The following is a 15,984-nucleotide window of genomic DNA, read 5'->3' as shown; positions in this document are numbered from 1 at the left end:
CTCCAAAGGTAAAGCTCGTCATGGCTCCTAGAAAGGTGTCCCTAGGGGAAAAGGAGCAGCAGGGATGCTGGTGTGAGCAGACCTGCAGAGGGCACTGGATAAGGCACCTGCTACTGCAGGAAGAGGGATGTGCCTCCTCTTTCCCGGAGCTGTCCCTCCAGAGCCACAGGCTGGGGTCCCTCCCGAGTCCCGTGGGTGCAGGTCAGGGCCTGGAATCAGAAACACCCCCTTGCTGGAGCTGTTTTACAGCAAAGTGCACTTGATTGCCCCTGTGATGTCTAAAGGAGCGGGGTTGATGACCTCCCTTTCTAAACCCATTACCTCCCATTTGCATAATGATTCTGTTGACCTAAATCCTCCCCAAAGTTTCGGCTGCCTGCCTCATACTTTCCTCCCTGCCCGGCTCTGCTGGGCCACCCAGCTACACGGTGCTCGTGTCTGCCAGCTCTGTGGCAGCTGCTCATCAGCAAGGACTGGCACCAGTCCCACAGATGGACACTTTGCTCATCCTGGTTCCTCAGAACTCGGTGTCAAGGTGTGCATCGAGTTCAGCAGTGCAAGGGGGAGGAGGTTCTGGTACATTCAGATCACTCCTTAAGCTCTCAGCAACCTGGATGTTGTTTCTCGATACATTCTCCCGCCTGAATCACCAGCTTTTGCCACCCCCTCTTCTCCTCCTGTGTTGGGCAATGACCCACTTAGTTACACGCCAAACCACAAATAATTACCAAGATCCTTGTTTTATATCTGACCACTTCCTCCCTCCCCTCCCAGCCTGGCCAGTTTGGGATGATTCTCCCCTCTTCCCAGGCATGGCTGGTAATGGTAAAATAAGGCCTCTCTCGAGTTCATCACCTCTCTGGTGGGACCCAGATACGGGGCAGGACTAGTCTGCCCAGATGTTTTGGCACCTTCATCACTGAAATGAACTAGCAACAGTTATCTCTCTGCACATCACTTCCTAGAGTAAACCAAGGGCTCATCCACAGCCTCTCACGGCAGGAGAGGATTGGGAAGGCTGTGGAATGCAGATGGGACAGGGCAGCGTGGCAGGAACAGCTGGGATGGAAACAGCCTTTGATCGTGGTGCCAGTGTTGCCCACTGCAAACCCTGCCAGGGCTGCCCAGCCTTGCAAGGTCTTGCCAACCCCACCAATGGTGAAACTGAGGCACGAGAGAGGTCAAGTGATTTGCCTCAGGCAAAAAGGCAGAGGCTGGCAGAGCCAAGATTAACATCCCTGCTCTCTGCCTGCCAGGCAATCCAGGGCTGGCCGGATCCCTTTGGCACGGCATCACTCCTTAACGCCACCTTCCAAAGAGCTCCTAAACCTCCCTGTGCCAGGCGATCCAGGATGGCTCTGTCCCCTCTGCACGGCATCACTCACTTAGCATCACCTCCCAGGAGCTGGTAAAGCTCCCTGTGCAGGAGCAGCAGCCCCTGGAGCTGGGAAGAAGCCACTCCCAGGACCTGCCTCTGCGCCACGGGGAAACTATTTAGGGTGGAGGAGTTCGGGGAGGGCTCCCAGACGCTGGAGGTGTCCGGTCTGTTATACTGCAGGTGGGGCCAGCTCCACTCACATTCTTGGCTTTGCTTTTTTTCTCCTTTTTTTTTTTTTTTTTTTTTTTTTTTTTCTGGGAAAAATTTCAATGACCCAGAGATGAGCCAGGCCAGGCCCCGCTATGTGGTGGAACGCCCCGCGTACTCTGTCAGCCTTTTCGACGAGGAGTTCGAGAAGAAAACCAGGACTTACCCCCTTGGGGAAAAGCTGAGAAACCTTTTCAGGTAACATGGAATGCTACAGCTGGGGTATGTGTAGATTTAGTGTGCAGTTGGGGTATAACTCAGACCTGGGGATGTAGGTCCCACTTTTATCCTAGGAAGCCTTCTCCATGGTGTCCAGGGTTTTGATGGATGGAAGGCATGGGAGAAAAGGCAAATTGCACTGAAGCAGGTGAAACTGGTGGCTCTTTTCACTGCTGGGTTGGAAAGCAAATCAGCAGAACAGTTTGCACTAAGTGCATTTGAGATTTGAGGGTCTGTTTCCCAAAGGTTTTTTTTTTTGAATAGTGAAAAAAGCGCAATTGGTGATGTGGGTATTGGTGTGTGGATTATTTTTTTAAGCCTTTCAGCTGCAATTTCCTTTTATCAGCTTCCTGATCAAAACCAACACCAACTCAAAGAAAGGTTTATAATCATGCAAATAAAGATGAATAACCTGACGCTGATACATTGCTTGAAAATCAATCTACCTTCCTTGGAAGACAGAAAAGCAGTAACACAGGAAAGAGGAAACATGAAGTTAGCAAGCAGAAATGTGAGATGTTGCATGTGTCAATCCAGAAACAATCTTCTTTTTTTCAGACACGCTTGGAAGGTTTCTTGTGCCCAAGCACCTGAAAAAGTTCATCTTTGGCTCTGTGAAACTGTCCCATGAATCTCTGAGCTGTGTTTCTTCCCCACAGCTCACCTATACCCTGTTTGAAGGGGGAAAGGATATTGGGGAGCTAAATCCTTCATTCGTTGCAGTTTCCAGCTGTGGCAGCATTGGGAACCTCTCACTACATGAGGAAGGTCCCCATAATAACCCTCCACTGTGTGCACAGCTAATTAACCACAAGAATCTTACCCTTGTGGGGAAGGGAAGTGCCCCAAACACTGGGCTCAGAATTTGGTGAGGTAGAAAGTTTGAGACCCTCCTGAGAAGATCCTTCCTGGCTCACTTCCCAGCTCCCTTGTTTCCTCCCTTCTTTACTTATCTGCTTTCATTTTTTATATCTCCATTAGATGTTCAGCCTCCAGATTCAAACTCGCCCTCTTTCGCCTGTTCCCGATCCTGGTGTGGCTTCCCAAGTATAAAATTAAGGACTATATTTTGCCCGATGTCCTCGGTGGGCTCAGTGCGGGGACGATCCAAGTGCCACAAGGTGAGATGTGAGGGTTGTCTGGGTCTCCAAAAGGGAATAACAGCTTGCCATTTCAAGGTCTGCAGATGATGCTGATGCTCAGTTTGGGGGAGTTACCTGCCTTTATTGCTGGCATTTTTGAACCCAAGCTCTGCCTCCAACCTGCTTGTTCCTATATTTCTTTGCCAGTGCCCATTTCCCTTGTGTTTTCCAGGCATGGCCTTTGCTCTCCTGGCCAATCTACCTCCTGTCAATGGGCTCTACTCCTCCTTCTTCCCCTTGGTAACATACCTCTTCCTTGGGGGAATCCATCAGATGGTCCCAGGTAAGAATCTACAGAGCCACTGTCTGCACAGAACAGTTAAATACTGGCTGGGAGTACTCATTGTGTCCCAGAACAGGGATGTTTGTCCTGTCAGGGGTTTGTGGGATCCCTGATTCTGGCTGCACAGCAGGATCTGACCCCACTGAACCGTGGCCACGTCCCTCTGTGGGGCTGGTGACGGGCTGGGTGACTCGGCGGGCACGGCCCAACCTGCCCCAGTGCCTTCCAGGACAGGATGCTCCCTAGAGAGAGCTCCTGACCTCACTGCTTTGTGCTGCAGGTACCTTTGCTGTCGTCAGCATTATTGTTGGCAACATCTGCAATGAGTTGGCTCCAGAGTCGGACTTCCAGTACTTCAACCACACCACCAACGAGACCAGTGTGAACACCACGGCCCTGGAGGCGGCCAGGCTGCAGATCTCTGCCACCTTAGCCTGCCTGACAGCCCTCATACAGGTAAGGACTTGCTGCACCACCTCTGCTGCGTCCCCTGCCCCACAGGGAGTGGGCCAAGCTCTCCCTGGAGCAGGGATGGTGGTGGCAGATGCTGCAAGAGGCCCCACTTCTCAGTGGGATGCCTCAAAATAGAGCTTTGGGGGTGGGGGGAACCCACTCCTGCTTTGGTCCTGGTGTGAAATTCCCCTCACATGGTGAGCCCTCACATGGTGGCACCCTGCAAGCTGCCACAGCTCTGAGAGCACCTCCTCTGCCCCACCCTCCAGCTGTGCCTGGGATTCGTGCAGTTTGGCTTTGTTGCCATCTACCTCTCCGAGTCCTTCATCAGGGGCTTCATGACGGCGGCGGGGCTGCAGATCCTCATCTCCGTGCTCAAGTACGTCTTCGGCTTGACAGTCCCGTCTTACACCGGGCCCTTAGCTATCGTCTATGTAAGTGGGTGCTCTGGGCAGACACCTTCCACCACCCCTCAGGCATCACTGACACCCCCCACGAGGGAAAGGGGGGCTTGGAGAGAAGGGAAGGGTGGAGGGAAGAGGAGTGCATCCACCAGCCCTGCCCTGCACACCCTGCTGCTGCCCTGCAGGGCATTTTCTGAGCCCCTGTCGGCGAGTTTCCAATAGGAAATAGTTAAATGGGAGCGAGATTTTGGGAGAATGTGAACTATGTTGCTTTACATTCACAATTGTCAGAAAAAGAAACTTCCTATGAGCAGGTTTGCCCATTCCCTGGATTTCCTGTATCTTCCATGGATGCATCCTCCAGTGATGCAGGCAGAACTGCATTTAACCACCAGCACAGGCCCAGGGCTGGTGGCTGATCCCTCAGAGAAGTTTCCAGCACTTCTCTCGTCCCACCTCAGGGTGTTTGCAGTGATGATGGTAACAAGTGCTCTCCGTTGTGCTGCTCATGTTGTGCAGTCTCTGGTTCCCCGTGACACCCTCCCCTCTTCTCTCCCCTTTAGACATTCATTGACATTTGTAAAGGTCTGCCCAAAACCAACCTGGCCTCCCTGGTCTATGCCTTGGTCAGTGCTGTGCTCCTGATCATTGTCAAGGAGCTCAACCTCAAGTACATGAAGAAGATCCGGATGCCCATCCCCATGGAGATCATCATTGTAAGTGACCCCCAGGCTGTCCCTCGGACCCTCCCCTCCCAGCCCCAGGACACTGCTGCTCACAGCAGACCCATCATGCAGAGCACCTACACAGTGAATATGATGTGACCCACACATGGCTTGGGGTCAGGAATTGGGCCATCCTCATGGAGGACACCTCTGACTCCCAGCTCATCCCTGTTAGGCTGCACCTGCATCCTGGGGATGCTGAGGATGGGGAACGTAACTCCTGCTGGCACTGTTCTCTCCTCTCCCAGCCCAAATTCGGTGCTGATTTTATTCTGCCAGCCCCGGGAGCACAGCAAGATTAGTGCTCTGAACCAGCTCAGCTCTTCCTGCTCACTCTCTTTATTCTCTTTATTGTCTTTCAGGTAATAGTTGCAACTGCAATCTCTGGCAGCTTTGACATGCCCGAGAAGTACGGCATGCCCATCGTCGGGAAGATCAGCATGGGGTAAGTGCCTGTGCCACTCTGACTCACCTTCCAGACAATTTTCCTTCCTCCTCCTCCTCCTCCTGCAACCTGGAAAACACCTCACTCTTCCCTGCTGTATGACAGTCCCCTTCCAGGACTGTCAGGCAGCGCTGTTACACAACCCCCACCATCCAGAGCGCAGGCATGGATTATGTCATCCCTGAGCACACCAGCTCCTCACCCACCTCGCTGGCCCCACAGACACTCACGTCCCAACTCTGCTCTGAGTGCAGGTTCCCAGAGCCCACCCTGCCCCTGGTGAGCAAGTGGAAGGACATGGTGGGCACCGCCTTCTCCCTCGCCATCGTGGGCTACGTGATCAACCTGGCCATGGGGAGGACTCTGGCAGCCAAGCACGGCTACGACGTGGACCCCAACCAGGTAATGCTCGGGCTGGAAGGAGCAGGCAGGGACTGCTGCTCTTGCTCTCAGGCGTGAAGGGGAAACCTCACGGCGTGAATGGGAAGAGCGCTCGGCCGTGCTCGGCTCCAGACGGACGTGCTGCTCCCCCACGCTGGCAGGCTCAGGTGGCACAGGGCCATGTGGGGGGTGAAAGGACAAGGCAGACACATCTCCAGACAGCCTGGACAAGGCTGAGCTCTGCTGCCTTGCTCTCCCTCCAGACCCGAGGGTTCTGCTGGCACGGACGGGCTCTTGGCAGGTTGCTGAAGCACAACGATGTATTTCTCAGTGAGCAGAGAAAGACCTGGATTCCTGGTGTGTCACCCAGATACTGCGGGAGGCAGGACATTAAATAATCCTCTTTTGTCATCACTGGCACAGTGGCAGCTTTCAATAACAGTCACACATACCACATGGAGCCCTGCCCTTAGTGTGTCAACAGATGACAACGTGTTTATGTGGAATTGTGCTTCCAGGTTTCCCTGCTGTACCAGAACCCATCCCAGCTCTTGCTGAAAGGAAAGGGTCTGGGATACACTGCTGGGAAGCCAGGGCCCTCCCCTGGCCACGCAGACCCCAGACTCAGGCACCTGCTCTCCTGTCTGGCTGCTCACACGTGTTGGCAGGACGGGCAGCTGTTCTTTGTGATGACCATATTCCACATGTCCACAGGAAATGCTGGCCCTGGGCTGCAGCAACTTCTTTGGATCCTTCTTCAAAATCCACGTGATCTGCTGCGCCCTCTCTGTCACTCTCGCTGTGGATGGGGCAGGAGCAAAATCCCAAGTTAGTATTTCCTCCTCCTCCTCCTCCTCCTCCTCCTCTCTTCCCTACATGACCCTCCTCAAGCACAAACCCTTGAGCTGCCAAGTGCTGCCAGCCTGATGTGGCTCTGCAGGTCTGGAGAAGCTTCACATTCGAGTGCTTCACGTTGTTGTTGTCAAAGGAGAATTTTCTCCCTCTCCAACCCCATTTTGTTCCCTGGGTGGTTCTTTGGATTCACTCACAGACATAGAGCTGTCAATCTGCATTCCCAGTCTGGCTTTCAGAGCTAGCAGTGAGGGGTTATCTGTGATCTCTGCAAAATCCTGCCTATTTTCAGAGGCAATCATCTGCTCACATAAAATACTGCAGTGACCAGTTGTGCCCTTGGCTGCAGCGGCAGGAGGAGAAAGACCCCTGGGGAGTTTAGGAAGACCCTGCTGTTTGCTGCAGTGATCTCTTTCCTCTCTGCAGGTGGCAAGTTTCTTTGTGGCCTTGGTGGTTATGGTGACCATGTTGTCTCTGGGAATCTACCTGGAACCTCTTCCAAAGGTAAAACACAAACATCTGTGCAAGTGGCGCGGCCGTTGCGACACAGGCTCCACACACCCAAGAGAGGGCACAGCCTGGCTCCAAAAAAAAAAAAAACCCTGATGCAAACTCCTGCATGGCAGGGGGTTTGATCCTGGCCTGGGGACCTGTCTGCACTGAGTCTCTGGAAGCAAGAATCACAGAATCATGGAATGGATGGGGTTGGAAGGGGGATTAAAGATCATCCCATCCCACACCCTGCCATGGGCAGGGACACCTTCCACTAGCCCAGGTTGCTCCAAGTCCTGTCCAACCTGACCTTGGACACTTCCAGGGATGGGGCAGCCACAGCTTCTCTGGGCAAATACAAGTCTAAACAGCAGTTTAAATTACAGTCAGAGAATAGACTAAAATACTCTGCTCAGATTCAGGCAAGATCTTTGTGAGCATCAGCCTTCCCCATTTCCTTGTGGGATCAGGACCAAGGAAGGCAGATGCTGCAGAAAGCACCTGCTGCCAACCATGGCACATCCACACCCTGGCTGACACCATCCCCTCTCCTCCACAGTCTGTCCTGGGAGCCCTCATTGCAGTGAACCTGAAAAACTCCCTCAAGCAGCTGGCTGATCCCTTCTACCTGTGGAAGAAGAGCAAGTTGGACTGTGTGAGTGCCTGGGGTGGTGGGAGGCATCACCTGCCTCAGCTGGCAGCCCAGCCCAGGGCTGTGAAGGGCCCAGGCAGGACCAGCAGGTTTTGGGGGGCATTTAGGGGTATGAATCCCTTGCAGGAGGTGGGTTTTTCATCTCTCGGTGTGATGGTGCTTCCAACCCCTCACCGACGAGGCCCTGGAGCCTGTCCTGCCCAGCTGAGCACCCCGGTGCTCAGAGCACATATCAGAGAGGCCTGAACTATTACCTGCTGTGTTTAAATGCCAATCAAGTGCGGGAGCCTGTTTGCCCAGAACTAGCCAAACCGGCCCTGCTCAATATCTGCGAGTCATGACTTAAAAACTCACACAATAGCCCTCCAGGGTGAGGAGAGCCCTTCACAGTGATAAGGACTCCAGGCACTGGTTGATGTATAAACCCAGGCAGGGGGTGCGGGGGAGTGAGAACGGAATTTGGAAATGTCTGACATAAAAAGACAGTGTTTGAACAGGACTCCCACGGCTGAGTGGTGTGTGTGGACACTGAGCCAATATCCTGTCAAGTCCCGACAAACCACCTTATCGGGGGAATCAGGAGTCCACAGGGGCTGACCTGAGCCTTTAAGAGCTTTCCCAAAATACTGTTCAAACAGGTGCTGGAGAAGGGATGGGCTGGCAATCTGAGCACATCTCTGAGTGGGTTCTGCTGATGCTGGTGGGTGGGATGGAAGGTCTGGCGGCTCTGGCAGTTCATATGAGGGCAGTGAAGTTACTGCCCCTTACCAGAGCTCACACAGGGGAGCACAGACCGACCCCATGGGCTTAGAGACCCCAGCCCAAAGCCTGGGCAGACCCCTGAGGGGATGGTGGACTGAGTGGAGGTGCATGGAGTGCAGGGACCAGGCAGATGCCAATGGAGTGAACGGGATTCCCCTGACCTTAATCTCCTTGGAATTTGAACTAGATTCAGTGTCCTGTCCCAAAATGGGGAACACTGAGTCTGGGTGTTGTTCAGACCACCAGTGTTCATCTCCTTGAGACTGGTTGTGTTTCAGGACAACTAACTCCACAGACAGAGCCCAGCACGAAGCCTGGATGGTGGGAAGCCCTTTCCTGCCATTTACATACACAATCCATATAAATTAGGAGGCTGAAGTCATCAGTTACTCTGACTTGTCCAAGGCCAAAGTTAGGTTTTATTAGTCTTGAGGAGGGGATTAAAATAACCTGATAATGATTCTCAGAGGGCAAGTTTATGAGCTGGGGCAGGACTAATTTCAAGTGGAGGGAGCTGCTCAAGCACTAACATATAAAAATGACAATGTCAGAGCTCTGAGCTGGAGGTGAAGCAAGTTTTGGGGTGCTCTGTCATACTTGGCCATCAAACCCGCTCTGTGGTCAGGCCATTTACAGCAGGTGCTCAGGAGGTTCTCAGGGAGATGCTGATTCCTTCTGAAATGCTCAGACTGCCAGCAGGAGTTTCCTGGGGCTGAGAGCAGATGGTGTGATCTGCAGGAGCCTTTCCTGGGCTAGCCAGGCTGATACTTTTTTGGATGGAAGGGGCGGTGTGCTCGTGCAGCCGTGAAGAAACGCGCCGGCTGCTTTTACGCCCGAGAAACTGGGGCTCCTGGCAAACTGCCCAGCGAGGATGTTCCGCACGAAAACACGCCAAAAAAACCAGAGAATTCGGGTTCTGGAGAATCCAGGCCTTGGTCTGTCGATCCTGTGTGGTTTTGGGAGCCCAGGATATCAGCACAGGGCTGTTTTCCATCAGAAATGACCTGCCGTGCCCTTCTCTCTCTGCAGTTGGTGTGGCTGGTGAGCTTCCTCTCCGCTTTCTTCCTGAGCCTTCCCTACGGAGTCGCGGTGGGCGTGGGATTTTCCGTGCTGGTCGTGGTTTTCCATACCCAATTGTGAGTACCAGAGTAGCTACAAGAGACAGCAAACCCCCCCCCAAGGGGGGCAGAATGGAGGGTTTTATAACCGACCTCTGGCCCGTGTCTCGAAGGAACGCGCGGCAGGAGCCCGGGGGAGCGCAGGTGTCCTCCCCGGAATGTGCAAACAGGAATGGCAGGCGCTAATTTACTGCCTGCATTCCCGCTCCCGTGCACATCCCAAGGCGAGGGGAAGTCTCTCAGGGTGTTTGCTTCACCCTGCACAACTCCCAGCAGAAAGTCCTGCTCATCCAAAGAGCCAGCCCCGTGCATGTGCAGAGGCCGGCGGGAAGTTTTTCACACCCTTTTTTTAATCCGTCGAAGCCCCTTTTATTAATATCTCCCAGCCTGGCACCTCTTGCAGGGATGAAACGCAAGTATTTTCATAAAGCAGATTTTCAAATCCTGGTGTGGAATGCGAACCAAAGCAGTTTTCTTCCCCTGCAACGTTCACTCTAATGCTGCTCCCTTCCTCCCTGCAGCCGGAATGGCTCTGCCCTGGGCCAGGTGACTTCCACTGACATCTACAGGAATCCCAAGTCCTACAACAAGGTAAGGTGAAGATAAAGCGTCCTCAAGGAAAGTTCTGTTCTTTGTTTGCCACTGGTACCCAGGCCTGGTCTGAGCTCTTGTCTCTGTTGCAGGTGCACGAAATTAATGGGATCAAAATTGTGACCTATTGCTCACCTCTGTATTTTGCCAACTCCGAGATATTCCGGGAGAAGGTCATAGCCAAGGTGAGCCATGCCCTGACAAATTTCTGCCTGCAGCCAATCCCAAATGGCCCCTGCTCTGCCCTGTATTGCTGCATGGAGATAATTAAGCCATGGATGATCACGACAGATGGTCACATCCATCCTTTACTCTTCCACCCTCTTCTCCCTGAGCTTCAGGACTGTTTGTAGAGCTCACTTGAGAGGTTATACCTGAATCCTGGCAGGTATCCCCCTCCAAGCTCTGCCAAAACAGGGGCATCCTGCTACTGCAAGTCTCTCCCTGCATGTGCAGGTACCCTGAGTTGCTAAAGATGTTTGGTTGCCACCAGGATCATCTCACCCTGGTGCACAGCTGGTGCCACAAGCTGGGAAATAACAGGACAGCCCCTGACTGTGGGTCTGCACAGACCTTTTCAAAGAAAACTCTTTCTTTCCAACAGACTGGGGTGGATCCTGGGAAAGTGTACTTGGCCAGGAAGAAGTATCTGAAACGGCAGGAGAAGGGGACAGCACAGTCACCAACGAAGCTCCCGAAATTCCTACTGAAGCAGAACAAGGTAACTCAGGTCAGGTTCCCGTGTTCATGAATAAGATCCCAAGTCCCCACCAAATAGCTCCTCATAACACAGGATTTTCTGCATTGTCTTCCTGGCCACATTCACCACCTCTCACCTCCTTTCCATCCCACCCACATCCCCACTCCTCCCAACAGCCAAAACCTTAGGATGCAGGAGAACTGGGAATTACTGGGAATGAGAAAGCCACAGAGATGGCTGGAATGGAAACACGGTGAGCAGTTTGGTAGAAACCAGGCTTGTCATCCTTCCCTAAAGATGCATCTGTGTCAGCATTTCAGTTCCAAAGTGCCCTTCCAAAGCCCGTTTTCCAGCCATCCCAGCTGCATTTGGTTTGCAGTGCTGAGCAGTTTTGAAGCACGGGATGATGAATCACGTCAAATTAATCTAACGAACTCCAGCCCCAAGGGACACTCGGTCTAGGGCCAGGTTGGAGTCATCCCAGATTAAAAACACCTCATTGCCACTGGATACAGTGGCAGCCCTGACTCTGCATTTCTGCTTTGCTGCAGACCTTGTCTTTGCAAGAGCTCCAGAAGGACTTTGAAAGCACCTCTCCGACAGATACCAACAACAACCAGACGACCGCCAACGGTGCCAGCATCTCCTACGTCACCTTCCGCCCCACTGCCAGCGGTGCTGGGCCGGTGCAGAGCTCCAGGGACCTGGGCAGCACCACCACCCTGCAGGGAAGCACTTTCAGCGTCATGCCCAGGGCAGATGTTGACCCTGTGCTGACGGCACCGCCCTACATCAGCTTTCACACCATCATCCTGGACATGAGCGGGGTGTGCTTTGTCGACCTCATGGGCACAAAAGCTCTGAGCAAGGTTAGCTCTGTGCTGCAAGCACAGCCAAGCTACAGGTGCCTTCTACTCCCTTGGGCATCTCTGATAAAAGGTGTTTGTTTACCTGCCTCAGTAGGTTTGTGTGCTTTTCTCCTCCAGCATCCCCAGAACATGTAAAGCCCTGATATAAGACTTTATGTATTAACAAAAGCTGGAGCAGCAGTCTAATTAATCCTTTCTCTCCCCTCTCATCCCTTCTAGCTGTGTTCCAGTTACCAGAAGATTGGGATTAAAGTGTTCTTGGCAAATGTGCAGGGTAAGAATCCACAAAGAACACATTTCCACGTGATCTTCCCCCATTTCTGTGCTCCTGACAGACGGGAGAACTTTTTTGTGTTCTTTATGCAAACTGTGCGAGATGTCAGCCTTTTGTTGGACCAAACCAGAACAGAGGAGAGAAGAGAACAGAAGAAAGGAAACACTGTTCTCTGTGTGGGAAATCAGTCCTTTCATCATTTGGGAAGTGATATGGCTGGAACATCTCCAAAACCACAGAGCAAAAGAGATGCCTACACTCATTTCTGCAGCAAACCTGCACACCTTCAAAGCCACACACGCCTTCAAAGGCTTCTCCTTTGCTTTCCTCCTCATTCACGTGCCTCTCCTCTCTCCAGCCCAGGTGTACAACGACATCAGCACAGGTGGACTCTTTGAGGAAGGAGGCCTGGACCGAAGTCACATCTTCCTGACCATCCACGATGCTGTTTTGTTTGCACTGGCCAATATCAAAGAAGTTGTCCACCCCCCCATCTTGGAAGAGGTAAATTTGCTCCACAGACTTTCCCAGCTCACAGGACTGTACTTATCAGGTTCACAGGCTGCATCAGCACGAAGGGAGAATAACAAATTGCTACTGCAACTGATAAAGCTTCCTGTTTATCTCAGTAGCGGCAAATGTCTAAATCCAACAAAATATTTCATCTCCAAGTTGCCACGTACAGGCCAAGGACCTACTGATTGAATGGATTTCCATGGGAATTCAGAAGTGTAAATGTCTTATACAAATCTTTGGCTGAGAGATGAATGTTGTCCCATCCTGGAGAAGCCAAAGGAGCTGTTCCAGCACCGTGGCCTCAGTTTGGTGCTGGGTGGAACAGGCAGCTGCACACAGAGGCAGAATTTGGCCCTCAGAAATGAAGGCAAAGCAGATTCACCTGTCCAGGAATGATCTCAGCAGATGCAAACTCTCCCTGGGTAGGGAGGAGAAAAGGCCAAAGCAGGAAGGCGGCACATTCTGAGGGCACAGCGTCAGGCAGGCTCTTTCCCCAAACTGGGGTTGGTTTATTGTGTGGTAATTTACCTGGAATCAGGGCAGTGGGAGCCAGTTATCTCACCAGAACAAGTTAAGGTATCTCATATCTGGGCAGAGCGATATGTAAATGCCAACTTAGTCACAGGAGATAAACAAACGGAGCAGGATTCCTTCTGTGCCCCTTCCCCTGGGCATTTCTGTCGGAGCACGTGTGATGTTTGAAGCCTGGGTTAGTCATTATTTCTGTTCCTTTTGACCCTGACAATTTGTGGATTCGATTCTTCCCTGCACAGAGGCCAAACCAGACGGAGCTCTCCATCTCTGACGAGTCTGTGGATGAAAGCAGCGCAGAGTTCAAGAACCTGGAGGAGGTGAGTTCTAGTGCCAGGGGTCACTGCAGTCACGGGTGTAAGGTGGAAATCAGAAGTCATGTTTGGGATTGATTAGACAGGAACTCCCCTGTGGCATTGCTGGGCAAACTGCAAGTAACTGCAGTGCTTTGAAAAGTTAATAGCAAATGTGATTTTACATCCCTGTCCTGAGGAGCTCTGGCAGGCACCTGGGCGAGGAGCAGGTAGGTTATCCCACAGGGAATCCTTTAATCCATTCTGGGCCACACAGCTCAGGTTCACAGTCAGACCTGTGGTCCCCACACACTGGGGGGAACTTGGAGGGCCAGGTTTAGCTCACACCCAAAAAACCAAAAAAGGATCATAGGTCAAGTTTCTCAGCCCAGACTTTATCAATGCCAAATTGACTTGCACCCACATTTGGGTCCTGGGAGGAGATCTGTTCCAGTGCTGACCTTTGCCATGCTATCCATGCGCAGCTGGAGGTGGAGTAACCTCCCACCACCAGCTTCCCCTCGTGGAGAAGGGCTGGGAAGGGCTGTGGTTTCTGGTGGTGTTTCCCTGGGGGACTGAACGATGCTGAGCTGTGCTGGTGGGTCTGTGCCGTGGCACCAGCCCTAACCCTGCGTGTCTTCTGTGCCCTTTAGGAGATGTTTGGAAGCATGTTCCGCTCAGAAAACCAGACAGCTCTGTGAGCACAGGGAGCACCAGAGCGTGGGCAAACCCTCCAGAACGGACTCCTCTCTCCAATCCTTTTGTGAAAACCTGGGGATGCAACAGGTTTGCAAAGCAGGAGGCCATCTCACCTCTGGGACTGACACATTCCTCCCTCCCTCCTGCTCTGTTTGTGGTGTTCAGAGCAGTGGACTCTGCAGCAGGCAACAGCACCCTAGGGAAGCAGGAACTCAGGAAATGCCATCCCGTGGATTAGAGGAGAAGGGAGCTCATTTGAAGGCAGGTGCCTTAACCCAGGGGACGATGAGTCACCGGTGCCAAGCGCTCTCCTTTGTCTCACACAATCAACCCTTCTGCCCACATCGGATTACCTAACTTGGGCATCCTGCCCCTTCCTTTTCTCCTCCTCCCTCTCTTCCTGATGAAGTGAAATACAAGCAAATATTGAAAGCCTGTCAGGGCTTTTGATTCTCGAGCGAAGGCGGCTCTTGCAAAGCCGTTCTGCGATGTGCACTGACCTGGGGGGGGGGCCTGGAAGTGCAGCCCCCCCAGTTTCCCCTCCTGTCCGTGCAGCACCACCTCTGCCTCTCCTGTGGCCCCCCTGCCATGACCCCCCTGCTCCCCCTCTCTCTGTGACCCCGAGTCCCACAAACCACTGCCTCAAACCCCAGTGCCTCAAACCAGTGCTGTCATTTCTGACACCCCCAAGACCTTGGTACTCTCTCTGAGAAGAGCTAATTTCTGAATTATGTGGGGTTCTTTTTATTTACTAATAGGATGTGCTTGTAATCAGAAATCAGACTTCCCTGTTACATGCATGTTGCCCTGCCTGCCCGCTGGGTTGAGAAGACAAACCTCTTGCTCAGTGTGTGATATTTCCATTCCAATTCTCTACTATATTTGATAATTTTCACTAAAATTCACCACAGACTGATGCTGCCAGGACTATCTACCTCGGGCAAACTCGCCTGCTTCACTGACCCAGAGACAGACCCTGGAGATCTTCGTCATTTCTAAAAACCTGACAGACGTTCTTTTATATTTGAGTGATGTTCACAACAACTGCTATTTTAGTTTCCTTGTCTGATGCCTTCCCTTCTTACCCAGTGCGGATGATGTGACAGTAATGACAAGGTGTCAATAGAAAACCTGAAAATTCTAAGTGCAAGCCAATGGCTTAAAGGGACCCTTCTTTCTTCAGTGGATCTCAACCTCAAGTACGGCTTTTATGAAAATAAGGTTATAAAAAATTAGGATAAAGATATATTTATGCGTCTTCAATTGCAACAAAACCAATTTTTTGTCTGAATTTCAAGTCTTCCTACAAAATATTTTCAGCACTGGGATAAAATGCAGCAGTTGCCAAGAAAAAAAAAATGGACAGTAATGGAAGCAAATCTGGGCAGTGTTTTCTTCCCATGAATGCAAAAAAAAAAAAAAAAAAGAGGGGCCTCAATAATGAAAGTAAATTATATTTTAAACTGTTATTTCTATTTTATTACTCTAAGATATTGGAAATATGAGCAAGCTTTAATGTACAATTTTGAAGTACATAGCCATTATCGAGTTGATTCACCAGCAGACTACTGAAGCTTTCTGGGAACAGAATGTGGGGTTTTCCTACAGCTCCCAGATACCTCATTTTTAAGGAAAATAGAGCTTCATGAACCACCTTAGCTAGACAGCCAGTAAAGGAAACAACATCAGGGCCCTGCCAGCTTGGTTTTATGACACATCTCATGAACTAAGTCACCATTTCTCTACCTCAGTTCCTGGTTTTGTGGTGCAGGAGAGAACAATAAAACCAAAGGAGGGTAGTTTCCAAGAGGAAAACCCCACTAGCTAATGGTTATTCCTTATTTTAATGTCAGCCAGCAGTGATTTCTCCAGAACCATGTCTAGCTTGTTCTACGAGGTAAAACCAAGAGCTTAAGTCTCTTAAATTCTCTTTGAGGGTGATTACTCGTGGCCTTTTGTTACTGCCTGAGCGCTCCTTTGACAAAGAGCAGCAAGGAG

General features: G+C 51.7%; 1 protein-coding gene across 1 annotated transcript; it reads left to right on the top strand.

The window, feature by feature from the left end:
• The first annotated feature begins 1,643 nt into the window (after positions 1-1,643).
• On the top strand, positions 1,644-14,410 carry SLC26A9 (solute carrier family 26 member 9). Its single transcript, XM_027901262.1, has 20 exons — positions 1,644-1,783; positions 2,786-2,925; positions 3,119-3,229; positions 3,510-3,685; positions 3,952-4,116; positions 4,650-4,802; positions 5,174-5,256; positions 5,511-5,658; positions 6,352-6,465; positions 6,916-6,993; positions 7,541-7,636; positions 9,425-9,531; positions 10,035-10,104; positions 10,197-10,289; positions 10,709-10,825; positions 11,356-11,673; positions 11,893-11,947; positions 12,306-12,451; positions 13,237-13,314; positions 13,941-14,410. Exons 1-20 carry the CDS (start codon positions 1,659-1,661, stop codon positions 13,986-13,988), a joined length of 2,421 nt encoding a protein of 806 aa, XP_027757063.1. The 5' UTR covers positions 1,644-1,658; the 3' UTR covers positions 13,989-14,410.
• The last annotated feature ends 1,574 nt before the right edge of the window (positions 14,411-15,984 follow it).

This window comes from Empidonax traillii, unplaced genomic scaffold (assembly GCF_003031625.1).
Source record: "Empidonax traillii isolate 1590-97213 ecotype Southwest subspecies unplaced genomic scaffold, ASM303162v1 scaffold769:size436185, whole genome shotgun sequence".
Lineage (NCBI taxonomy): Eukaryota > Metazoa > Chordata > Aves > Passeriformes > Tyrannidae > Empidonax > Empidonax traillii.
This window is presented reverse-complemented; position numbering and strand designations above follow the sequence as displayed.